The following is a 16,432-nucleotide window of genomic DNA, read 5'->3' on the forward strand; positions in this document are numbered from 1 at the left end:
CTTTACTGGTGAACAACTTACCTACAAAGAACTACATTTCAAATGTTAAGAGTCCACCTTAAACCTGAACAGGCAGGTCCACTCAAAGGCTTCAGACTGGCTGTTAAGAGGAGAAACCAGGCAATTCTAACTTAAAATTAGACCTGCCTGGCAGTGGGAATTGCTGCAAATATAGGGTGCCTCTTCTTCCCCACATGTCTCCCCCAACCCAGATCCACCCAGTGGAGGAATGTGCTGTCTACAAACCACTGTCTGGAGTTCCTCTCCTCCAGTTCCATCCTAGACCCTCTCCAATCCAGTATCCACCCCTGGCACTCCACTGAAACAGCTCTCAAGGTCTAATGGCCTCTTCCTAGCCAAAGCTCAGAACCACTACTCCGTCCTCATTCTCCTTGACCGGGCAGCCACCTTTGACACCATTGACCATGCTCTTGTTTTGAAAATTTGTCCTCTCTCAGCGTCCATGACTGTCTTCTTCTGGGGTATATGTCTACAAAGCAGCTGGGAATGTGCTTCCCAATGTGGGCAAACAGACACATGCATGCTCTGGTCAAGCTAGCATGCTAAAAATAGCCATGAGGCCGCCGTGGCCCAAGCTAGCCACCCGAGTACATACACACACACACCCCCCCCAAAAAAAACCTGGGTACATATACAGGTGGCTAGCCTGGGCTGCTGGAGCCATGCTGCTATTTTCAGCACAGTAGCTCGAGCAGAGCAAGTGCATCCCACTACCCATGCTGGGAAGCACACTCAACTGCTATGTAGCCATATCCCTGATCCTCCAACCTCTCTAACTGCTCCTTCAGCGTATCTTTCAGAGATCCTCCTCATCCCATCCAATTTTCTATGTGGGTTCCACAGGGCTCTATCCTTGGTCCCCTTCTCTTCTCCCTCTACACCTTATCCCCGGGTCATCTCATCCACAAACACAAATTCAACCACCCTCTCTATGCATACAGGACCACCCAGAGGATTCAGGGGGCCTGGGGCAAAGTGGGGGAGCTGCGGCGCTTGTACTCACCCGACGGCAGTCCAGGTCTTCGGCAGCGGGGGGCCCTTCAGTCGCTCTGCGTCTTCGGCAGCACTGAAGGACCCGCCGCCGAAATGCTGCCGAAGACCCGGAGCGACTGAAGGGCCCCCCGCCACCAAAATGCCACCGAAGACCCGAACCACCGCCAGGCGAGGGCTCGCGGGACCCCTGCAGGGCCCAAGGCAAATTGCACCACTTGACCCCAGCGGGCACTCCTGTATGCATAGGAGTCATAGCTCTACTTCTACACCAGATCCATCTGCTGTCCAAGCTAAAATCTTGGCCTCTCTCTCTCTGACATCTCCTTATGGAATTCTAGCCAGCAGCTCAAGCTCAACATGGCCAAACAGAGCTCCTGCTCTTCCCACTGCATCTTTCCTCCACCTCTGCAGACATCACCACCATCCTGCCAGTCACTAAGGACCATAACCTGGGTGTCATCTTTGACCCAGATCTCTCTCTAGGTCCTCTTGCAGGTTCTTTCTGTGTGTCATTTCTGAGAGATGGCTTTTCCTCTTCAGCCACAGAGCTAAAACCCTCATCCAGGCTCTCATCTCACATCCCAATTACCACAACATCCCTTTCTCTGGTGTTGACAAATGCAATATTGTCCTCACTCACCTCCATTCACAATGCTGCAGCAAAGATCATTTTCCTACCCCATCGCTTTAACCAGGTCATCCTTCCACTGGCTCCCCCTTCTTTAGCACAAATAAACAAACTAATTGTCTTCGCTTACAAGGTCCTTCATGGCCTATCCCCAGTCTACCTACCAGTAAGGCTAAGATTTTGTCATAGTTATTTTTAGTAAAAGTCAGACAGGCACGGACAGGTCATGGGCAATAAAAAAAATTCACAGAAGCCGTAACCTGTCTGTGACTTTTGCTGCTGCGGCTCCATGATTTCCCCTGCCACCGTGGTGGCTGGGAGCAGTGGGGTTCCCCCTCTGCCCAGGGCAGCTGGGAGCTGCAGGGGGGGCCCCCTACACCCATGGTGGCTGGGAACTGCAGGGTGACCATATTTCACAAAGAGAAAAACAGGACACCCCCAGCCACTTGCCCAAGGCATCCCCCTTTCCCCCCATGCGAGGCTGTCGCCCATCCCCGGAACTCTGAGGAGGGCTCCCTCTGGAGTCTGTCACCTGTTGCTGGAACCCTGCCAGGGCCCCGCTGGCTCCCAGCTCGAGTCCTGCAGTCCCTGGGCTGAAGCAGAGAATGTCACAGAGGTCTCTGAAAGACACGGGTTTCATGACTTCCATGACATAAATGTAGCCTTACCTATCGTCACTCATTCACTGTTGAGATTTCAACTCCCACCTCTCACTGGCCCCAAGTTCAAAGGAGAGAGGGGTCTCTCAGAGAAGGGAACACATGAAAGTTCAAACAAGGAAGCATGGTGACCTGGAGGCTTTAAGAGCAATCCTTCTACCACAACGCTGTCCTAAATTGCAACTCATGAACTGGTTTAGAGCCTGTGTACTGCATGGTAAGCTTGACCTAAATTTTTCAGCATGGCATCTGGATTCTGCAGCACGCCCATGCAGCAAATTAGAAATTCTGCAGCAGTTGCAGAAGTTAAAAAAAAGTTTGTATTCAATTAAACATGAAAGTGAATTCCAGCAGCATGGTTAGCCTTGGATTATTAAGATATTACATTTTAATTTTACAAGGTTACATCATTTTTAATTATAAGTGCACTGCAGAATTTTGTACTGAATATACAACTGCCTTGTAGAAATTAAAAAGGAGAACCTGGAGGTTTTGGCATTAGGGTAAGGGGGTGCTTGGGCCTTTTTGCACCTGGGAAGTCATGGGAAGCAGTTTCAGATTGTGGGATAAACACATTAGTTTGATGATTCTGCTGAAGATATCAGAAGTGAAAGAGTTAATTGTTGACTTTTCAATTATCATTAGGGTTCAGCATTAATCCTCTGAGAGAATGGGCCAGTTCACAACACAGAGCTTCGTTCCAGCAAGTTGGCAGATGTTACTGCCTCACTTTGCACTTGGTTCATGTTTGTTAGGTTCTCTTTGCAACCAAACAGGTGAGAAAAATAATTAATTGAAAGCCTGAAACAGTTCTGAGAAAGGGGTGGGAATCTACGGGAAATTCCAGAACCCCAGACTACACAGGGTCCCACATATAATCCAAAAAGGAACCATTACAATGCGTCAAACACCAGGCCCTTCCAATACACAGGTATGATTTGATAGTCCTGGGAGAAGGATTGCTACTAGAGAAACCCAGTAGCTGCTTCTTTTTGGCAATGTGTGACTCTGAACTTTTGCTCATCGTAATGACCACGGGGCGTAGGAAGGGTTCAGACCTCTGTAGCCCCTCAATGCCACTCTTTGCTTAGCTGAAAGGAGTCACTGGAAGGCACGCGTACGCACACACACTCCAAGGCCCCGCGGACTCTGCCAGTGCTGGCACATACAGATCACAGCAGCGCTGGTCTGCCGGGCAAGCCTCAGTAGCTGCTTTTCTAACTTAACTTGTATGGCTGTAAAACACAGAAACAGTCCGTTCTAGTGGCCTGTGATACCTCTAAAATAAACATGATACTCAGAGCAAATATTAAGCTTGAGATTAGACACAAATGTTCTCTTGCTTTTGACTTCACGCTTAACCCTTACAATGCTGGAGAAAGAGTCAAGTTCTCCCCCCAGTCCCAACTGCTGATTCTTCCTTCTCCCCAACACCTTGCACAATGCTCCATTCAGATTCTCCCCAGCTCTATTCTGCCACCAGCCTATATCTTTCACACCTTAGCAGCCTCTGGCTGCATATAGATTTCCCATCCCAAGGCCTCAAATGTGCACCCCATCCATCCAGAGGGTTTGGTTGAGAGATGATTGACCACTATGCTACAGATCAGTATGACCTTGTGACAGCAGAAAGAGGAGTCAAGGATCAGGACACATTCCAGCCCAGAGTCCTTACATGTCCCACCCCCTGCTGCAGGAGATTTTCACTGATTTCCCACAGTAGCTCTCCTAGAAGGTGGGAAAAGTCCTTTATAAGCAGTCAATTCACAGGCATTATCCACCTGGGAATGAGACCGTTTGTTAAGGTTTATTTTACCAGCACTGATCATTCTGACTTCTCTTGTATGCTTTGGATACACTTGTTTCAGTTTGTGCATTCCAGTTACTGCAACAGACGTTTCCCCCTAGACTTTGAACACATTAAGATTTCCTTCCCTTGAAAGGCTTTTTGGCTGTTATGCTGGGACTTAATTTTATACTGCTTTATTTCCCACTTCCTTTTGTGGGAGAAAATTGGCTATTTCTAACCTCTGATAAAGACCCTACCAAACTAAAAAAAATACCACAAACAAGTAACAAAAAAGAAGTCGGCCTCATAGACTGTAAGTGTCCAGGCAAGTGCAGCTGTCCATAGTTCAGATCATTGAGAATTGCACTTTCCAGAGATTTGGCAGAGTTTTGCCCCTCTTGTCATTATGGGATACACGTACCCCTGGGGATACAGAGAGATCTTCCAGGGGATACATCAAATCTTCTAGATATTTGCCTCGTTTTAGAACAGGCTACATAAAAAGCAAAGTCAGTACAAACTAAAATTTCATACAATGACTTGTTTATACTGCTCTATATACGATACACTGAAATGTAAGTGCAATATTTATATTCCAATTGATTTATTTTATAATTATTTGGTAAAAATGAGAAAGTCAGCAATTATTCAGTACTAGTAGCTGTGACACTTGCATTTTTAGGTCTGATTTTGTGAGCAAGTAGTTTTTAAGTGAGGTGAAACTTGGGGGTACGCAAGACAAATCAGACTCCTGAAAGGGATACAGTCGTCTGGAAAGGTTGAGAGCCACTGCCCACCTGAACTATTCAGATAATCTGGAATTTACCTGCATCTCTTGCCTCTCCTTTTCTATGTGTGCTTCAACACTATAGACCGCCATATCAACCAATTGGTTATCCTAATCCATTTGTCCCACTAACAAAAACAAACATTTAAAAAAAAAAATCCTTCTCCCTCCACCTCTGATCACCTATTCTCTTCCCTTCTATTCTTCCACCTCCCTTCTCCCCCACCCATTTTTTTCTGCTAAAAACAGAAACATTCTAATGTCAACGATCAGCTGAAAGAACTGGGTCACCAGGACCCAAGGTCTAAAGGTGAATGCCATCCTGTTTATTGAGAATCATTTACAATATTGTGTTACTTTGACATCTTCTAAAGAAAGAAAACTCACTAACTCAAAGATCTTACATTAAAAAGTAATACTGAAGAGTAATGAGGCGATATAATAATTGGCAACAGCTCAGTAGCAAAGGCTCCCAAGCGCGCATGCGTGTGTGTGTGTGTGTGTGTGTGTGTGTAAAATACGCAAGCTTTCTGTGAAGTAGCCTTACGACAGCAGAAAAGAGTTCAAACTTGATGTGCACATTCAGTGCCAACTCATTTTAAGGCAGGTATCCCACATACAGCCAGGAATTCCACACCAATGAGTAAGAGCTTTACAGTCATGGACTGGGAAGACCAGCCCTAAAAAATGCAAACACATCCATGGCTCACATGTACCAGTCTCCAAACAGCATCCTTGCTTCCGACCTCTTGAAGAGGAAACAGACCATGTTTTTCTGAGAATCGTATGATTTTACTGCAAAGATTAATACACTGCATACAAACAATTCTTAACATGACTCACCGGGAAGTCTGTTCATGTTGACTCCTTGGGCTGAGAGTCCTATTCCCATGTACCTTCAAACAAACAAAATTCTGTTAGTTAAACACAGAATGGTCAAGTCACATGAGAGTCTCCCCTCCAGAAATACAGGAAACCATTTTAAATTAGACCGCAGTGTTTCACTGGAGACTTCCCTTAGCATTTTGATTAGTTTCTGGAATCAAAGTGAAAATGCCTTAATCAGCCATGGGAATTGATGCCTCTCTGCTCTCCAACTGCAGCTCCATTCCTGCAGCTCCTAATTGGTATGAAAACTAGAACCTCACAGTAATCACAGCTGCAAGCCTCTTGGTTTTCATGCATCAAGATAAAGTGATGACTTACAAGCAGCTGACAAAAGGGGGAGGGATAGTTCAGTGGTTTGAGCATCGGCCTGCTAAACCCAGGGTTGTGAGTTCAATCCTTGAGAGGGCCATTTAGGGATCGGGGCAAAAATCGGTCTGGGAATTGGTCCTGCTTTGAGCAGGGGGTTGGACTAGATGACCTCCTGAGGTCCCTTCCAACCCTGATATTCTATTCTAAGAGAGCGAACAAGGTTTAAGCATCAGATCATTATAAGCAACTCAACACATTGGCTACTGACCTTTACCCAATGTAAATCCACATCACAATCAAAAGGGATTCCTGCAAGGGGCTCCACTTCTGGAGCTGCCTGCTCCAATCCCCCCACAATGGGAAGCAGAGCTATCAGTGTCCTCCTAAAGTCTTAGGTCTGGTCTATATTAGAAAAGTTGCACTACTGTATCTAGTTATACCAGTGCAAACTACTAATGTAGACTCACTCAAATCAGTTTAAACCTTGTTTGCTTTGGACACTTACCAAGTTAAGCTAAACTGATTTAAAGGAAGTTTTACTCAGTTCAAATGAGTGTACCTTGAAGGTATGCACCAATTCAATTAGAGCCATTTTAAATCTGTTTGATTGCACTAGTACAAGTTTCCGAATATAGACATGACCTCAGCTATTCTCCTACCCCATGTAGGTTGGAGGGACCAAATATCACTTGAGAGCAGTGTAATCACACATACATAAGGCTGGTAACGGAGTACTTATCACGTAAGTCTTTCCACCTTTATCTAGCATGCACCACTTAATAGACTGCCTTGAACAGGAGTAGTTACATCTTCACTACAGAACTGGAATTTGAAGAGGAAGGGAGGAAAAACTGCTAAATCTAAATCAGGATCTCAGAGTACAAGTGTGATTAATCAGTTGTAGCTAAGACAACTAAACATCCAACTCCAAATCTCTCTCTCAGTTTAGATTTTATGGTAAGTTCATGGAGGACAGGTCCATCATTGGCTATTAGCCAAGATGGTCAGGGATGCAAGCCCATGCTCTGAGTGCCGCTAAGCCGCAAACTGCCAGATGCTGGGACTGGACGACAGGGGATGGATCACTTGATAATTGCCCTGTTCTGTTCATTCCCTCTGACGCACCTGGCATTGGCCACTGTTGGAAGACAGGAGACTAGGCTGGACGGACCATTGGGCTGACCCAGTCTGGCTATTCTTATGTTCTGATGAACTGAAACAGTGGCACTGCGTAAAGCCCGTCAGTGCACTGAAGACACTCAGATGTCTATTACTGTATTGGTGCTATCACAGTGGCTAGCTAAGACTGCAGCAGAGCTATCGGATACCTCACCCTGGAAAAAACTGAGGTGGGAACTCCCTCATGCACCTTAAGTTTTATCGGAGGGATTTCGAAATGCAATTATTTTGTTCGTTCATCCCTCGCCATAAGCGGAATGTGGAAGCGCAATGCCTGGGCAATGACTCTCCTTTGGAAAAATATATGGGACTCCTCTCCATTTGAACATCCCTTTGTTGTTTGCCATCTAGAGCTAGGTGACAGCCGCAATAGGCTCCTTGAGACTACCCGTGAAAAGCCCTTAATTGCAGCTATGGCTGCATTCTGCAATACTGAGGTGGAAAAGATTCATTACGCAATCTTTCTAGTCTGTTCCCCTGCAACTGCGGAGTTGTTCCCGACAGTCTAGCGTGGCAGCTCAGGAGGTCATTGGTCATTTTAACTTACTGAGTTTAATGACTGTACAGCCTCTAGAATGCTGGATAGGCACATAAACATGACTAAACACTTTCTAGGATTTTATCACACAGCAGCATGGTCACTGGAAGGCTGTCTGCAACAACTGCACGCCAAAAACTGCACTGGCTGAATATTACGCTACAACTGTGCTTCAAGAGGTTACTTTTAGTGAGGCCTCAGTCTAGGCCTAGCATACCCTAAAGGACCATCCACTACCCTCCTTCCCACCAGTGTTTCCCAAACTGAGGTCGCCGCTTGTGTAGGGAAAGCCCCTGGCGGGCCAGGCCGGTTTGTTTACCTGCCTCGTCTGCAGGTTCGGCCGATCGCGGCTCCCTCTGGCCGCAGTTTGCTGCTCCAGGCCAATGGGAGCTGCTGGAAATGGCGGCCAGTACGTCCCTCGGTCCGCGCCGCTTCCAGCAGCTCCCATTGGCCTGGAGCAGCGAACTGCGGCCAGTGGGAGCCGCGATCGGCCGAACCCTGCGGACGTGGCAGGTAAACAAACCAGCTCGGCCCGCCAGGAGCTTTCCCTACACAAGCAGCGTCCCCAGTTTGGGAAACACTGCACTAGAGTATGAGAAATCAGGAGGAGCTAATACCTAAAGTAGGTCTTGAGGACCTCGGGCTTTGGAACTTTTTCCATCAGTGTATCCCAAAGTGCATGAGTGGCATCCTTCCACATAAGGATGGAAGAGTTGTTTCCATTTTTAAAGTCACTGGTTTATAATGGTGTTTATTAGAAGGGAAACGTATATGTATTAAGTAACCCAAATGGACTCAGTTTTTTCAGTTAGACATCCAGACCTTCAAGTAGGAAAAACTCAAAAATTTAAGATAGTTTTTAAAGAACTCAGTGTCGCCCCAGACATATAAGCTCCCTAACATGTCCACGGCAAGCAGTTATAGTCTCTTCCCAGATCTACATGCATACTTATGTCCACGATTACATCATCCATGAAGCTGTTGCAAATACACATTATGTACAACTCTTTTTTAAAAGTTAAAACTGCTTGCAGTGTAAGCTAGCTTTAAAAAAAAAAACAGAGTCTATGATTCCATGTAGACAACAGTTGTGCATACACATTTTTACATATGAAATTGCATGTGGATTTCTAAGAGTCTGGTTCCATGTTTTAGATTTACTCTCCCCTCCTATCCTCTTGCATGTTAGAAGGTGCCTAGAATAGTCCTTCATTGTATTGAGATATATAGCTCATGTGCTGAGGCTGAAGTAATTGTTCACTCTCCTTCCCTGAGATGCAAGTTTTAAAAAGCCAGCAAAAAAGAAGCCTTGTAGGTTTCCACTTCAATAGAAACATTGGGGTCTTGTATACAAGGGAAATTAAGCTGGATTAACTAGAGGTCTGAATTCAAAGTGCATTTGTTAAACACACATTAAACCCCTGTGTGGACACTTTCATTGAGAAGTGAAGTGGCTTTAGCTTAATTCAATTCCAAAATAAAGTACACTTTTAAATTCACACTTAGGGTATGTTTTCACTAGCAACATTGAAGTGCTGCCGTGGCAGTGGTTTAACGCGGCTGTGTAGTCACGGCATCAAGAGGGGAGTAGCTCCCAGTGCTGGTGCCCTGTCTACACTGCCACTTTACAGCACTGAAACTTGCAGCACTCAGGGGGGCGAGACAGTTGCAGCGCTGTAAAGTGGCAATGCAGACCAGGCCTTAATTGATTCAGCTTAACTTCCTGTATAGACAAGCCCTGGGAAAGTGTCAATGTTTAGTAAATGAAAGTGACTCCTAGGAAGTTACAGCTAAACAATGAAACATACCAACTTAAGGGTAAGAGTCAAAAGGTCAGAGAAAAATAAAAATCAGATTCTTTTACAGAAATAAAACTGCTCAAAAGCAAAGGTTGCTAACCGGCTCCTGGCAAGTTGCTAGCGTGGCCACAGAACAGAGGTACTCAGCCCCCTCTAAGAACTTCAGGCAAAGGAAACAAGATGCTGCCCACCCCACTTTTGCTAGGCCCCGTCCCCAGGGCCACTGGCTTCAGGTGCTTCCAAATTCAACAAAGGTGCTACAGAATAGTGGCACTGCAACTCAGAGAAAGAGGATTTTATCTGAGTGATGCATTTGGATTTTAGTCACAATTTAACCATGCTTAGCCCAAACAGCAGTTGACCACTAAAGGTATTAAGGAAATAACTGCCTGTGTTACGTAAATAAATATCAGACAGACAGTTCATTCTGCAGGGAAAGTTGAGGGCTCAGGACTAGTTACATGCAGAGAGGTTTGAACCTTCAAGGAAACTGATGTTTAGCACTGATGATGTGGTCAGTGCCGCACAATATGTGAATGAAAGAGCCCCAGCCCCAAAGAACTTCCAGTCTCAACTGCTTCTAGTAGGGTATCGGCACATTTTTATCCCACTGTCACAAAGTTGGCGACCATTTCTGGAGAATGAACTTGCACACACTACCAAGCGACTGAGCTTGTGGTAGAAGCAGCTAATGGAACGGTCCATGCCAATTCTTTTATTCCAAGTGCACAGCGGCACTGGCAGTCTCAGCCTGGCTGCTCAGAGTAGTTGGCAGGCTTCCCAATGGGTTAACACACTTTCCCCCCCAAGAAAACAGAGCAGTACAAATACGCTTCCCTTCTAATAAAATGTCAGTGATTACCAGAATTAGGCCTCTGCCCTTAATGGCTCTCCAAACTGAAGGCGTGCTGACAGCCTCCACCCTTGTCTGGACTCCATAGTAAAAGTTGTTTAAAGCTGCATCTCAATGAGCCCTGCGAACTCCAGTTAATTCCCAGCTCTAAGCTGGGGCCCAGAAAAGAACAGTTACTTGCCCTACAGTTAGGGCTTGTCTACACTTGAAACGCAACAGCAGCACAGCTGAACCACCATAGAGCTTCCGTGTAGACCCTACCTATACTGACATGAGGGGTTCTCCTTTTGGTATAGTTAATCCACCTCCCTAAGAGGTGGTAGCTATATTGATGGAAGAATTCTTCTGTTGACCTAGCACTGTCTACACCGGGGATAGGTGGATTTAACTACATGCCAAGGGGTGGGGCTTTTTCACAACCTTGAGTGATGTGGCTGAGTTGACCTAACATTTTAGTGTAGACCTGGCCTCATTGTGGTTCTCTGAGGTGTTGTCAGTGTGGATCCCACTGTAGGGCCACATATGCCTCATGTATGGGAGATTGGACTTAACAGACGTGTCTGTGAGGGCAGCACAAGCCTGTGCCCCCTCATGCTCCTTTGTGAGGGCTTCAAGAGCAGAGCAGCTGCAATTCAAAGCCCAAGGTAGCTGGGGACTCTGAAAAGCAGGGATGGAGGGCAGGTTGTAGGATCCACATTCACTACATCTTGAACCACAGTTACCATAAGGCAAGTAACCATTCTCTCTTCTTTGAGTACACACCAGTGTGGACCCCACTGTAGAGGGCTGGCAAGCAGTATCCCTGGATGGTAGGAATGAGGAGTTTCAGCTACATGAGCTGAACAGTCATTGTGGTACTGCTCTCTTCAACTTGACATCTGCCTTCGCAGCTAAATCCAGTCACGTGTTTGACAAAAGTTTGACACACCAGGTTGCCACCTTACAGATCTGATACTGGCACGCTCCTGAAGCAGGAGGAAAATGTTGCTTGCGTTCTGGGGGACTGAGCAGGGATGTTGGTGGGCCTGTCCACCAGCCAGCTGGTAACCGTGAGACACACACTATCTATTTCCATATCCTTTGTGATGAGATAACCTTTAGACGCACGGCTGTGGCGAGAAATAGATAGGGCAACAGTCCGAATGGTTTGATCCCGTCAATATAATAAAGTTCTGGATACACCTAGGGGGGTGCAGTGTTTCTCTCAGTGCTGAATGTGGCCTCAGGAAGCAGACAGGCAGATTGATTGGGTGGTTCAGATGAAGTTCTGAAACTACCTTAGGAATGAGCTTTGGTTGCACCATCTTGTCCCTATGGAATATTGTATAGGGCGTTTGGTCGCAAGTGCCTGAAGCTCACGCTCTGTGGGCTGAAGTGATAGCCACTAGGAAGGCCAAACTGCAGAGTGAGGTGGTGTAAGGAGCAGACTGAGAGAGGTTTGAATGGAGGCTCCTGGAGCCTCAAGAGGACTGTATTGAGGTCTCAGGCAGGAGTTGATTCTCTGGATGGTGGATAACCTGTAATAACCCTTTGAGAAACTCTGATACCATGGGGTAAGAAGAGTCTGAGCATAACAGTACAGGTGGATGGCAAGCTGGGATCACTGTGAGATGGGCCTTAAAACAGAGCTGAACAAGTGGCTGGTCTGCTTTAAGTGTAATAAGTAGTTGAGGATCTTCAGAGTGGGTTCACCCATGCTGGGCTGTCCACAAAGAACCTCTTTCATTTGGGAAGTGACACAGCCTGAGGTGCCATCATCGAGGCAGCTGAAACAGGTACTGGGGTGGTCAACAGCAAGGTCTTGGGCACCAGGGACTTCACTAACGGTAAGGTGGTCAGTGTCAATGCGGTCTGTGCCAACTCTGTGGGCATCCTCTTCACCTTCTTTCCACTGCCTGATCCTGGAGTGTGATGTGTGCTCAAGGGAGTGAGGGAAGATGTTGGTTTATATGCGACCTCACACTGGTTAGAAATCAGAGGTGACGGTTAAAAGTGACACAGATTGCTCACGCAGAGTTAGCTTGAGCCAAGTGTTCTTGGACCTGCAGATGCTGGAGAGAAAGGACTTGCCTCAGAACACGTATAGGGATATGGCTCTCCCTTAGCGAGAGAGGCATTAGCCGTGTCTATCCTTGCTGAGGATAAGCCTGTCACAGGACAGGAAGGCTTTACACTCTGGGGTATAGATTCTGCCATGAGGGCTGGAGGTTGGCACAAAGCGTACAGGGGGAAGTCAACTGATTTTTCTTTTCAGGAATGCCCTTTAGATTGAAGTGTAAAGATAAGATTTCTTCACTGCGCTAGCTGAAAAAGGCTCAATTTAGGGTCCCTGAAAAGAGACACGGATTGGACGCTTGCTAGCGTCTTTATCAGACAGTACGAGGGAACTGATGGATGGCCGCAACCACGTCCTCTCTAGGGAGCATGAGACAGCACAGGGTGCATGCCCCCAACACACGCTGTTATTCAAACAAAATCCCATCTTGCGTGCATGTGCATCCACAGTATATCCACTGACATACTCTAAGCACTTTATGCGCCCCTGGGGTGAGAGAAAGGGCAATAAGATTTTATTACGTTTCCGCTGTTCACAACTCATGGGCATTCCCTGGCACAGGACATCAGAAATACAGGGGTTCAAGTGTCTCCCACACGTTTTTACAGAAGCCTGCAGAACATAAGCTTTCATTTTAAATGGTGGAGTTTCTAGCCCTTCTGGCTTCAAACAGATTCAACAATGTAGTGACTTATCCTGGCGAATCTGCAGTGAAAAACAATAGTACCAAGGGCCACCTCAACTTCTCCTGAGAGCTTTAATTCAGGGGAAGGTGTTTGCTACTCCAAACATAGAATCACAGAACTGGAAGGGACCTCGAGAGGTCATCTAGTCCAGTTCCCTGCACTCATGGCAGGACTAAGTATTATCTAGACCATTTCTGACAGGTGTTTGTCTAACCTGCTCCTAAAAATCTCCAATGATGGAGATTCCACAACCTCAGTGGGCAATTTATTACAATACTTAACCATCCTGACAGTTAGGAAGTTTTTACTAATGTCCAACTTAAACCTCCCTTGCTGCAATTTAAACCCATTGCTTCTTGTCCTATCCTCAGAGGTTAAGAAAAACAATGTTTCCTCCCTCCTCCTTGTAACAACAGTTTTCAAGTATGTAAAAGGTTATGTCCCCTCTCAGTCTTCTCTTTTCTAGACTAAACAAACCCAATTTTTTTCATCTTCCCTCACAGGTCTTGTTTTCTAGACCTTTAATCATTTTTGTTGCTCTTCTCTGGACTTTATTTGTCCACATCCTTCCTGAAATGTGGTGCCCAGAACTGGACACATTACTCCAGTTGAGGCCTAATCAGTGCGTAGTAGAGCAGAAGAATTACTTCTTGTGTCTTGCTAACAACACTCCTGCTAATACATCCCAGAATGATGTTTGCTTTTTTTGCAACAGCGTTACACTGTTGACTCATATTTAGCTTGTGGTCCACTATGACCCCCAGATTCCTTTCTGCAGTACTCCTTCCTAGGGAGTCATTTCCCATTTTGTATGTGTGAAACTGATTGTTCCTTCCTAAATACTACTGACATTCCTGCAATCATACCTATTTCACTGCTGACCACAGTACCCAAAGAGAGCCTGCCACCTAATGCATTTCCCTACCTCGGTTGGACATACCCATGTCCTCCTACCAGATCATTCACTGGAAAGGGCATCCAAAGAACAAGGCTTTGCATTGGCTTCTATAAGATGAAATACTTGGGTATCCTGCTTAACAGAGACTTGCAAGTCAGATTAACATATATCCACTAATAGCCAAAATTTAATTTAACCTAGTTACAGGGAGCAAATTGCAGCCCTGTGGGGCAACACACAAATTAAACTGTAGCTGTGCCATATATTAATTATGAATTCAGTGTTTATTCACTGCCTCCGAGAGAACCAACATCATGCAATCATTCCCGTGGGATGGTAAAAAGCCAAGATCAGCACTAGCATAACAGGCACCTCACAATGCTGGATGATTACAGTTCCATTATTTCACTAAATATTACCTAGTGCCTGGCATGGCACGAATGACAACAAAGAATAATACAGAGGAAAGGACACAGGGCTGGCTCATGAATTCCAAATGTTGACATCAATTACAAAGTCCTCAAAGCCACATAACGCTGTATTGCAGAACAGATACATTTGGCTTAAATGCCATGGGGTTGGGCAAATATTAACCAAGGAAGAGAGACAGTTCTTCCAAATGGAACTCATTTAAGGAAGGGGCAGAAGTTAGGTGTATTATTATACAGAAGAGATGTGCACATTTCAACATCCGCCCCTGCTCTGAGCAAGTTGAAGAGCGAGAGCTCCGACTGCGAGAGCTCCTTGGAGAAGGGACAGTCCTCAAGTGCTTGGAAAGCTCCTAGCACATAGCGAGCACTATCACAGATTAACAGCAACAACATACTTCAACATCAGCAGCAGTATTTTAAGTATTACTGATCAGGGTTAGGTGACAACAGCAGCTATGCCCAAGCCCCATCTACACTATGTGTACCACCACTGCTATCTGTTGGAGCTGTACCAGTGCATATTATGGCTACAAAGTCTGGTAGGATACAGACTGAAATAGTATCTGCTCCTAAGCCACCGCCAGTCTAAACATTTCCATACTAGTACTGTGACTACATAAGATTATTCACCCAATACACTGGGTAGTGTTTTGTTGATTATTAATCAGAGCCCTAACTGGGTATATTTCCTATGGAGTATATTTTTTGTAAGAATGAGTACATTCCATTGTCGATGCCCGTTTAGACTATGAGGATGGAACGCAGTCTGAGATGGAATGGACAGCAAAAGGGAAGTGCACCTAGAACCGAGAGTTTATTTTACAGAGGAAACCAAAATGAAAGTTGAGTTAAGCAGACATTTGTCCTGCAGTGGCCTGGGTGGGGAGAGAACACTGAGCACCAAAAGGAGTCTGATCATTTACAAAGATTATTGAATTCCTGAATGCCCAATTCTGTAGCATCCCAAATAGTGGATTAAATGCAACTAATCGTTGCCTTCTAAGGATTTTGTAAAAGTCTGTCAAATTCAAAAACACTGTCTTGCTTCAGCAGGCAGACGGCAGACTCCAAACCCACCCACAGCTAAGGGCGGGTGTCTATGCATAGGGGAAGTGGCATTGTATGTTGAACTAGTGCAATACAGTGGCTAAACTATAATTTTTACAGGAGCATTAAGAAACCTGGGAAGGTTTCAAACAAAATAGAAGCAGCTCAATTGGGGCTAATTATGTCAGTGCCCCAATTACATTAGGGGAAGATCTTAAGCAGCCACTCCTTTGTTGCCTTTCCTACTATTCACTTATCTTTCTCGTCAAACTCTTTTCATTGCAACACTGAAGGGCAGGCAAGTGTGGCGTAAGAACACATCACTACTATGCTATAGAAGCCCTAGAGATTTTAATCACTTATATAAAAATCCAGGCACTGGTCACAACATCACAGTTTAACTTTATTTTTAAACTGTAGCCTTAACTGGGGACTTATTTCATTTATAAGAAAATCCAGCTATTGCCTTCCCAGAAAACACTTACAGAAGGGATCCAGATTTAACTTTCTGTAAAAACTTAGTCAGAAACCTTTTAAAATCATTCCAGTTTTAATATGTTCCCAGCTTTTACATCAGTGGTTCTCAACCAGAGGCCTGGGGCCCCCTGGGGGGCCACGAGCAGGTTTCAGGGGGTCCTCCAAGCAGGACCAGTGTTGGACTTGCTTGGGCTCAGGGCAGAAAGCCAAAGTCCCACCGCATGGGGCTGAAGCCTGGGGCCCTGAGCCGGGCCACCAGGGGCTGAAGCCAGAGCTTGAGCAATTTACCATTGCGGGGGCCCCAGGCAACTGCCCTGCTTGCTACCCCCCAACGCCGGCCCTGGCTTTTATATGCAGAAAACCATGCACATGCAGGGCAGTGGAGTTTTTATGT

General features: G+C 45.8%; 1 protein-coding gene across 6 annotated transcripts in view; it reads right to left on the reverse strand.

The window, feature by feature from the left end:
• The window catches only part of RANBP10 (RAN binding protein 10), a 142,167-nt gene that overhangs the window by 108,550 nt on the left and 17,185 nt on the right, over positions 1-16,432 (reverse strand). For 4 of the 6 annotated variants that reach the window (XM_065567531.1, XM_005310112.5, XM_005310111.5 and 1 more), the window contains exon 3: positions 5,721-5,773. The exons of the other annotated variants lie outside the window; for them this stretch is intronic. In XM_065567531.1, the coding sequence (XP_065423603.1) occupies positions 5,721-5,773 (53 nt within the window). The remainder of the gene's footprint in view (positions 1-5,720; positions 5,774-16,432) is intronic. 6 annotated transcript variants of the gene reach the window in all.

The sequence above is a fragment of the Chrysemys picta genome, chromosome 14 (genome assembly GCF_011386835.1).
Source record: "Chrysemys picta bellii isolate R12L10 chromosome 14, ASM1138683v2, whole genome shotgun sequence".
Lineage (NCBI taxonomy): Eukaryota > Metazoa > Chordata > Testudines > Emydidae > Chrysemys > Chrysemys picta.